At 47.0% G+C, this 9,636-nt stretch overlaps 1 protein-coding gene and 1 long non-coding RNA gene across 2 annotated transcripts; both read left to right on the forward strand.

The window, feature by feature from the left end:
- Nucleotides 1-6: 6 nt before the first annotated feature.
- LOC119325229 (methionine adenosyltransferase 2 subunit beta) lies at nt 7-2,782 on the forward strand. Its single transcript, XM_037598976.1, has 6 exons — nt 7-260; nt 910-1,069; nt 1,419-1,606; nt 1,729-1,852; nt 2,070-2,200; nt 2,341-2,782. Exons 1-6 carry the CDS (start codon nt 30-32, stop codon nt 2,470-2,472), a joined length of 966 nt encoding a protein of 321 aa, XP_037454873.1. The 5' UTR covers nt 7-29; the 3' UTR covers nt 2,473-2,782.
- Nucleotides 2,783-3,244: 462 nt separating this feature from the next.
- Nucleotides 3,245-7,331, forward strand: LOC119325230. Its single transcript, XR_005157407.1, has 2 exons — nt 3,245-3,293; nt 3,626-7,331. It is a non-coding gene; the product is annotated as an uncharacterized LOC119325230 (long non-coding RNA).
- Nucleotides 7,332-9,636: the final 2,305 nt, after the last annotated feature.

The raw sequence follows: 9,636 nt of genomic DNA on the forward strand, positions 1-9,636 counted from the left end.
CTTCGCCGTCGGCAGTTGGCAGATCGGAGATGGAGGGGGAGAGGGGGCGGGTGCTGGTGGTGGGCGGGAGCGGCTACCTCGGCCAGCACCTCCTCGCCGCGCTCGCCGTCCACGGCAGCGTCGACGTCGACGTGGCCTTCACCCACCACCGCGGGACCGCGCCGCGGCCGCTCCTCGACGCGCTCCCCGGCGCCCGCGCCTTCCGCGCCGACCTCCGCTCCGGCGACGGCCTCCAGGCCGTCGCCGCGTCCTTCGGCCAGGTACGCGCAGGCCCCCTCCCCCATTCCCTCCATCCCAATTTCGTCCTGGTTAATGCCACTGCCCGCGCACTGGCATTTCGTTTTGCCAAATCCGCAGCTCCAGCAGCCAATCAGTACTAGCGCATTGGGCCTGGGAAATGTTTGCCCACCCGTCGCCTCTAGGCTCTACAGCAGTTGGCTTCGATGTAGCGGCAAGAATCCGGCTGACTGCAAATCTGCAATGCACGACTCTACTGAATTTTTCACGGTGCTGTAAAATGGCCTGACTGTGCCACAAGAATGCCAAGAATGTGGCCTCTCGCAGTGCCAGCTAACAGAGCCACCGCTAATCTTCCACACTGGATTTCTCCCTCCACCAATGGTGGTGGGTGATATACCTATACATGAACCCACCCCCACGGTCAAGTACTCTACCATCAGAGTGTTAATCAATATCCGGAGATCATTTCTGCGCCTGCGTAATTTTTTCCTTGTTTCTTTCATGCTTGGGTGCAGTGTACTCATTATAAAGTGTTGAGACACTTTTCGACTATCCACAACTGTTTCATCAAACCATGTGTATTACTCATCTCTTGCTCTTTTCATACTTGAGTTTGTAAACTCCCATTGCTGTCCTCTAACTGGGAGTGCTAATGCTTGTCCTGTTCAGCCACATGTGATTGTGAACTGTGCTGCAATCTCGGTTCCTCGGGCGTGCGAAGCGGACCCAGCTGCTGCCATGGCCACTAATGTGCCTTCTTCACTTGTTGATTGGTCGCTGAGCTTCGGGAATGACAGGACTCTTTTGATTCATCTCTCCACAGATCAAGGTAGAGCACTCTTGTCAATTGATGTGTGATACATTCGTACTGTTATATTTGACATCCGCCGTTAATTTACGGACAAGCATGCATCCACTTGCATTTGTATTTGTTGGTAATTAGAACTACTACTTGACCTAGTTTAGGTTTACTTTATCATCTTGGTGAGCTTAAGCCAAGGGCAAATGAAGAGCTTACCAAAGTTATACCTTGCTGATTGCCTGATCCGTAGTACTATAGAACTGTATAAAGGGAAGCCTGGTGCACGTAGTATGTAACTATATATTTACGTTATTTTTTACTAAGATGCCATCTTCTTTGCCAACTCCAAACCTAATCTAGAACTCATGTGCAACAGTTTATGAGGGGGTGAAATCCTTCTACAAAGAGGAGGATGAGACACTGCCGGTGAACATGTATGGCAAATCAAAAGTTGCTGCAGAGAAGTTCATTACTGAGAAATGCTCAAACTATGCAATCTTGAGAAGCAGCATCATTTACGGGCCACAAACAATCTCTCCTGTTGAAAAGTCGCTCCCTATCCAGGTAAGATAACCAATCACTCCAAAGAATTGTTGCTAAATTCAAAATAAAATAAAATTGTTTGACTGCACAACAGTTGCAGAATGTAGTGTCTAATTAGAAACTGCATGCCTCTTTGGTTGCAGTGGATGAACTCTGTCCTTTCACAAGGCCAACAAGTTGATTTTTTTAATGATGAGTACCGCTGCCCAGTTTATGTAAAAGATATGGTGGATGTAATATTGTCTTTAACAAAAAGTTGGTTATCAGGTATGAAAAGGGTGAATTCAATGTGATTTTATGGAGTGCAGTTATTAGGAATGCTCCTTGTATATGGCGTGATGGTTAACTATATGAAATCTGCTCTTTCTAAAATGCACTCCATTTTTCATTTAATAACTTCAATATTACATCCATTGCATCTTAAATGGTTTTATTATTTATTATTCGTTTATCAGTTGCACTGACACTAAAGTACATATTGCAGATGGCAAAAAAATTCAGGTACTTCTGAATGTAGGTGGACCAGATAGGGTTTCAAGACTGCAGATGGCTGAGTCTGTTGCTGAAGTTCGTGGATACAGCAAGTCGATAATCAAATCTGTGCCTGCATCATCGGTATGAACTCTACTTCTGCTCTTCCTTTATGCCTTATTGGTTTCCAGCCTGATTGCCTGAAATGAGTTCATTTCAAGCATTGTGTAGTCATATGACCCTTTATCAGTGGCTAATGGCCCCATCCATTTATTATTATCCAGGTTAACCGGGGTGTAGCTTCACCGCCAGACATATCCATGGATATCACCAGGCTAACTCAGACGCTCGGTATCCAGCCGATTACATTTCTGGATGGAGTCAGAGCTACACTTGACGCAGAAGCCAGTACATGATATTCATAAATTGTTTGTTCGAGTTCCTCCACAAAATATCCGAGTGTGACACAAAGAACCCCCTTTCTTTTACCTGACAAAGAACCCGCTCTACTTTGCCGAAATCGCAGCGGCGGTAGATTTTGTTGGATCTGTACGCGTGAAAGATGTAACTTTGCTACCATCGAACGACCTGCCCTTGGTTTTACTGTCTGTACCATTCTGAATAAAAATGTGCATCCATGTGTCTTCTTCAGAAGTCTGTACTTCTGGTCTGCCACATATACCCTTACCATATACCAGTATCACCAATGAAGAATCTTTTCACTCTGATGAATGTTATTACGTTTGATAATTTTAAGTAGGATGTCTTACTGACCAGTTAGGCTGGCTGAAATCTTGTTTCTCTGGAGGATATATCTTACTGACCCTGTTCTGTGTAAGTGGTATTTTACTTTTATTTTACAGTCTCGGTGAGTAACCATGTTTTGCATATATATCTAAAGTAGATTGAAGTGCAGGTTCTTGGTGTGCAGCTCTGTCAAACCCAAGCAGACAGCGGATGCGGGATTCACGCGGCCACGAGGGGAGACCGTGAGGCAGTATCCTTGTGGCAGAAGCAACATGATTTGACTCATGCCCTTGTCTTGCAGAGTGGCCTGGGGACAAAGGTAAATCAGTACGGCTGCTGTTCCAGTGCTAATCAAGCATTGGAAGGCATATGGCTATGAATTTAAGGAATGCCCTGTTACTGGAGGCTGTAGCATGAGTGTTATTCCTAATCCCTGTTGCCATTGACCACACTGCAGGGGAACACAGATGGCGTGGGTCCCGCCGCCCAGGTAACACCCATATGCTCCTGCAATGCTAGATCCATAATATGTATCACTCATTCATATGAAGGGGGGCAGCCCCAGTGCATGTAGCTCCCGCTTGCGCAGGGTCTGGGGAAGGGTCCGACCACTTTGGGTCTATTGTACGCAGCCTTTCCCTACATTTCTGTAAGAGGCTGTTTCCAGGACTTGAACCCGTGACCTTATGGTCACAAGGCAGCAGCTTTACCACTGCGCTAAGGCTCCCCTTCCTCATTCATATGAAGCAAAAAAAAAAAAAGAGCATGCCAGTTAGTGAATGTCTGCATTCTTATGCTTTGCAACTATGCTAATCGTGCCAGATTAGCTAGCCTGCCCCTGTGGCGATCTGTGTGAGGCAGCTCATGGGCGTTCATTCATTGTCAACACCAAGAGCACCACTGGATGGCCTTTCCACAGGTAAGCAAGCATGCATGCATATCAGTACTAAGTCAGTGTTATTGCTCGTACAACTCCATCAATTCTCCAGCTAGAGCGGCATTAAGTGGGAGAGCAAGCATTGCTCTTCAGCAGTGGTCTGGTTGCTTGATTTTGAATCGCTGCCAGACCTGCTCGCAGTGAGCGGGCAGCATTGATGAACCAGGGCACTCACACAGTTAACACCTCACTGGCGCCGACACACATCAATTAACAATTGCGTAACATGTCCATCTTAGAATCTATCATTATCAAGTAGTGGTACAGTCAGTGAGGTTTGTGATCTAGTAGTAGTGAGATTTGTGATCTAGTAGTAAAATCTATCAAGCAGTAGCACTACTGCCAGTGAGATTTGTGATGGTAATTTAGCCAGGGTGGTTGGTTGGGAGCTTAGAATCTGTCAGGCTTGCCAAAAGTGCTAAGCTGGCAAGGAAGACGCGTGTAGACTGAAGATTTGTGCAAGGAAAATGACCACCTTTACCTCTTCATTAACGCTGCTGGATGCTTCCTAAACTTGGAGACTGCGCTTTACATGATTTGTTTATTTAATCGAGGGAAGGGGAGACTGTGCTTTACATTGACATTTGTGTCTTGTTCGATCCAGCCTTGCACTATTTAGATTTAGATTACTGGGCACCTACCCTGTTTGTGTCCGGATTCCCACCAGGTGTAGGGTCCACGCTGCTGGGGAATCTACTGCTGCTGCTAATTAAGCTTGAGCTACCGCCATGCATGCACTGAAAGTTTAATGGTAGGAGACATCTCCTTTCACCCTATTAGATTTATTTTTTTGAAAAGTTCACCCTATTAGATATAGATAGATAACTTGTGTCTGTGACCTAAGGCATGGGGTTCCTGCTAATTAATCAATTAAGCTTGAGCCTTGAGCTACTGCCATGCTCTGAAAGTCTAATGAAGGGTAGGAGACATCTCCATTCACCCTACAGTTAACTTGTGCCTATGACCAAGGGCATGGGGTTCCTGTTGACAGGGCCATTGGTTCCCTTTGGTTGCTTGGCTGGGCAGGATAACATAATGGCATGGAGGACTTGCTGCCACAAGCAGCCAAGGTTGTCAATGGCCCCCTGCACTGCCCTGCCATTTTTCTATGCACCATGAGTTTCATGCAGGGCCGGCCCTGGCATGTTAGGGGCCCCTGTGCGAACTCCGTATGATGGGCCCGTGGACTATAATAGACAAAAAAAAATCCACGCCTATGTCTACCGTGAAAATTCATTATAAAAGCAAGTGTAAATTTCATTAGCAAATATGGTCTTAATATATCATGGATGTATCACATTCTTAATTAAATCTTAACTCTAAACTAAATATATATGACATTCTTAATTCTTGATCCAATTTGGCAGAAGTTATGCTCAGGCTCTAGCGGTCCAACCACAACCATGCATCAGAGAATTCGATAAGCACCAGACACATTTTGGTAGCAATCTATAGTTGTAACAAAATTAAACATCTCATCTGCTGACACGAATATCTATTTGCAAAGTCATTTTCGAGCAATGCTACCATCAGCAGAATCTATCTAACAGAAATTTCATGTACAAAAATAGAGGAATCAAGTAGGTCAAACATCATATATCAGAAATAAATTGACAAGGCCAAAGAGTTGAGATCTAGAAATTACATGACTGGGGAATGGCTTGGGTTGTCTATGAATCTGGGGCACACACTGCTGGCTGCTGCTCTTGCGTTCCTGCCAGAGTGGTGTGTCGTCGGCTCGCCTCCGCTAACCTGGGGCGTATTTATAGGAAGCGAGAAGCCGAAGAAATCCTAGGGCCCTTGGAAAATTTATTAATTAGCTTGGGGAATTGGGGTCTTGGGCTCATAGGAACTTGGGGCAATCAATTGTTGAAGACTGAAGACTGAAGAAACGATGGCGGTTGGGAGACGAACAAGCCGGCGACGTTTTCTGGGAGAGAACGAGCGAAAACGGATCTTGGGATTGCGTTCGTGTGTGACTTTGCTTCCTCTCTCTTTAGGGGCTGGGCCTGCTTCCTTTGCGTATTAGATTTTTTAGTAATATATATAAACTGCTATGCACAGGTATGGGCCCCTGTTTAGGCTGGGCCCTAGGCCGTCGCACTCTTCGCCATGGCCCAGGGCCGGCCCTGGTTTCATGTAGTACATATCTTTTCTTTCTAGACTAGATATGTAGTTTATGTAGCCTAAAGTGCACTGCTTTTCCTCGCGGAAACCTTGCTAGCACCTGCTCCCCTTTCTAGATCGCCAAGTCCATGGATGGGACACTTGAAGATACCAAAGAGAGATATCCCATATCTGGTCAGTAGGATTAGCCATGCCCATGCATGCTTTTCTCCTAACCATGGCAGGTCCCATGCCCAGCTCTGGTCTCCATATCCAAGAAATTCAGGAAACAAGGATTTTTTCTTTGCTGTGGGGCCCACATGCCAAGATTTTAGTGAGCCAAACACATTGCCATACACCATGTAGTCAGAGTCAGTGGAGTACCACTATAGGCCATACTATATAGGATGGAGGATCACTCGGTGTCTATTTCTTGTTACCTGTGTCTCCTCTTATTAGTGGCCTCTCTCTCCCAGCTGCTAAATCCATATTAATACCCTCCTCCTCCCCTGCTCCTCTCTCTGTCTCTGTGTCTCATGCCATGGGGAGGCCCTCCCAGCAGCACTCCTTGCTCCCCTGCATCCTCCTCCTCCTCCTGCTCCTTGTTTCCATGTCACACCTGCCGAGCTCGAGCCATGGCTTGAGAACGCTGAGGGAGGAAGAAGAAGCGGTCGGTGAGCTCATCACAGGCCAGCATGAGCTTCCCCCAACCATCTCCCCTACTCAAGAAGCAGGCGGCGACGACGTTGCCGCTGCCGACGACATCGGCGCCGGGAAGTTCACCGTGTCGAGGAGAGCGGTTCCTCAGGGGCCCAACCCTCTGCACAACTGACGAGGAGGATCGACGCCATCGGCTCCGGCGGATCTCTGCAGCAGGTTCATGGCCCTCACCATGGCCACCAGATACATATACTATACCCTTTTTTTTTGGTCCCCCATTATTATTTTTAGCTGGCTAGGCTAGAAAGATGATAATACGGTACAGACAGGCCGTAGTACCACCATTGATGTGTGTGTGTTCATCAATACCCGTGGCTCCCTCCCTCCCTCCATGATTAGCTGTATCTCTTGTGTATATATGCAGTGATTGATGTTACAAGGCCGTGAAAGTTGTTGATCAAGCATTTACGTACTACCACTCACTACTCCCTCTGCACATGTACAGTAATGTAAGGTGTTTTCGCAGCTCAAATTGAACCGCAAAAAACACCTTATATTAGTGTGCGTACAGAGGTAGTGCTCCCTCCGTTCCTAAATATAAGTCTTTTTTAGAGAGACTTCAATATGAACTACATACGGATGTACATATATGTAGCAGTTTAGGGTGTAGATTCACTCATTTTGCTCCGTATGCATGTAGTCCATCCTGAAATCTCTTAAAAGACTTATATTTAGGAACGGAGGGAGTAGATAGTAGTGGCGTCTTTGTAATCATAATTGAATAGGATCTGAAATTCTGAAATGGTACTATTGTTGTTGCTTTTTTCCTTGTGTGAAGAAATATAATTAAGCTGTGTGTTTTGGGCTGTGATACTAGCATCTCTTGGTTGTTGGAGGGCTCCCATCTAGTAGTGGTATCATCTGCTGATCTATAAAGAAGAACGGCCAGGAGGCGCATGTGAATGTTTAATCAACCCCGTGACCGTGAGCAGAGCAGGTGTTAATTATTTTAACTAATCACGGGCTGATTAAGGCGTCTCCTCTCCTTTTTTGCTTCCAAATCCGCTGGCCATCTTTTCAAGAGATGGACTGACTGAAGCAAAGCAAAGCAGAGTAGTAGTAACAAAATGTCTGTAGCTGGCCGTACGAATTTATTTTTATTTCTGGGTGATTCAGCTGGGCTGGCTGTAGTTGGGTGAGCGTGTCAGCGGTGTCCCCGGAGGACAGGACGTAACGCGGCCGGCGATGAGACGTACAGGTGATTAGGTGACGGTGGTCGGTGGTGGTCAAAGCTCCGGCCGGTCTCCAAGTTGAGCTGCTGTGAGTTGGGGTGGGTGGAGGTGGAGGAGCAGCTGGGCAGGCGATTTTGCTGCTCAAACTCATCTCGAGATCCCAGCCAGACACTAACCTACAATTGTCAGGCAGTGCGGTGTCTCAACCCTGGACTGGACTGAGCTGGCTGTGTCTTCTTATAATTTCCAGAGTTTGCTCCTAGCCATCGATTAATCGAGGGTATATTTGTTGTTCATGTAAATATAAATATGATAAAGTATACAACGAAGCTAAAAAATATATTCTGGTGGCAGATTTGTAGCAGGTTGGAGCGAGGGTCTTCATTAGATCAACTAGACGATGCCCCGTGCATTGCTGCTGCTGCGGGAACCTTGTAAACGAGGTATGGATAAACGGTACTCCCTCTGGAAAGCAATGTAAGAGTGTTTAGACCATTAAAGTGGTAGTGAAATTGACCGGAACGAATGGTGTAACGACTGCCCCGCTATCTCCGACATGGACCCGGCGATCTAAATGCTTTTATATTTTTTTTTATGGAGGGAGTGGAAGACTAAAATTAATGAAAAAACAAATATAAACGTGTCTTGAATGGTTAATTCTCTGGAAAAAAATGCATGCATGAGATGGTATGTTTTGCATGAAGAGATTAATGAAAAAAGTAACTCATGACTCCATGCATGACTTGGTCATGTGGCTTTGTTGCATGGAGATGGAGATGAAAAATAGATAGTGGGTTATGAGTGTGGACCTACTGAACCCATGCGGATATGAACCCGTTTTTTCAAAAAATGCATTTTAAACACATTTTAAAATATTTAAAAAATCCAAGAAAATTTCACGGATACATCTCCGCACCATGTGCGCGTGGCACAAAGTTTTATAGCTATTTAAGAATAGAGGATTGCATGAATCTTGGAGCTTGCTCAGTTGCTACGTCAGGTAAAAAAAATGGTTTGATATGAAACTGCCTCAAGCAAACACCTCCTCCCCGCATCAACTTATCTCTTCCCCCTCCCACTCTCTGTCGCGGCCGTCTCGAGCGGTTCCTCCTCGTCCACTTCTCTGGCGAGCTCCAACTCTCCACTATCCAGCGATACCGGCCGAAGTGCAGCGACGCAGCACTCAAATGCCGGCGATTCTCGGCATCTTTCCAGCCTCCAGGTGTTCGGTGCGGTAGAGGCGGTGATGGGATCGGGGGACGGTGCTGGTTGGGGCGCGGCCATTTGCGAGTAGCGAGAGCAGTGGTGGTGCTGGGCGGGAGCTGCGAGCTGGTAATGTCCAGAGCTACACTGTAGCCAGGGCAAAATGTGTCATGATTGAGGGCAAGGAGCGGAGGCGCATTTCGGTTCAGGCAATGCGCGCATGAGGCGAATATGTCACAGGTCCAGCGAGAGCGGTTGACGGTGTCCCGGATTGGGTGTCACTCACGACACCATCTCCCAGCCAGTTGTGCCGAGACGGCATAAAATCCTACTCTATCCAATATCAATACAACACAAGCAGGACCTAGTGTTTTATCTCTTAGGAGAGCCCGAACCTAGGTAAAACTTATGTCTCTATTATCATCAAAGCTACTAGGTCAGGACTCCTTACCTGAGATCTATTGGAATCGATTCCATCATTGATGGTCCATGCATGTCCCGCTACGTAGTCGGAATCGATTCCATCATTGGTGGCCCGTGAGGCCGGAGGCCAGAACGGTCGGCACCGAACCTCTGCAGAGGGTTCCGATGCCGACCGTTCCGGCCTCCGGCCGCACACGCGAGCCCGAGTTCCGCCGCCGCTGAGCTCAACACCCCAGGACCTCCTCCACGACCCGACATCCACCGTCGACCCG

Source organism: Triticum dicoccoides, chromosome 6B (assembly GCF_002162155.2).
Source record: "Triticum dicoccoides isolate Atlit2015 ecotype Zavitan chromosome 6B, WEW_v2.0, whole genome shotgun sequence".
NCBI classification, from domain to species: Eukaryota; Viridiplantae; Streptophyta; class Magnoliopsida; order Poales; family Poaceae; genus Triticum; species Triticum dicoccoides.

Bases quoted from the DNA above. Each gene is read 5' to 3' on its own strand.
- LOC119325229 (XM_037598976.1), top strand. From the start codon at position 30: ATGGAGGGGGAGAGGGGGCGGGTGCTGGTGGTGGGCGGGAGCGGCTAC. The intron at 261-909 runs GTACGCGCAGGC...TGTCCTGTTCAG, and splicing joins TCGCCGCGTCCTTCGGCCAG to CCACATGTGATTGTGAACTG. The intron at 1,607-1,728 runs GTAAGATAACCA...CTTTGGTTGCAG, and splicing joins AAAAGTCGCTCCCTATCCAG to TGGATGAACTCTGTCCTTTC.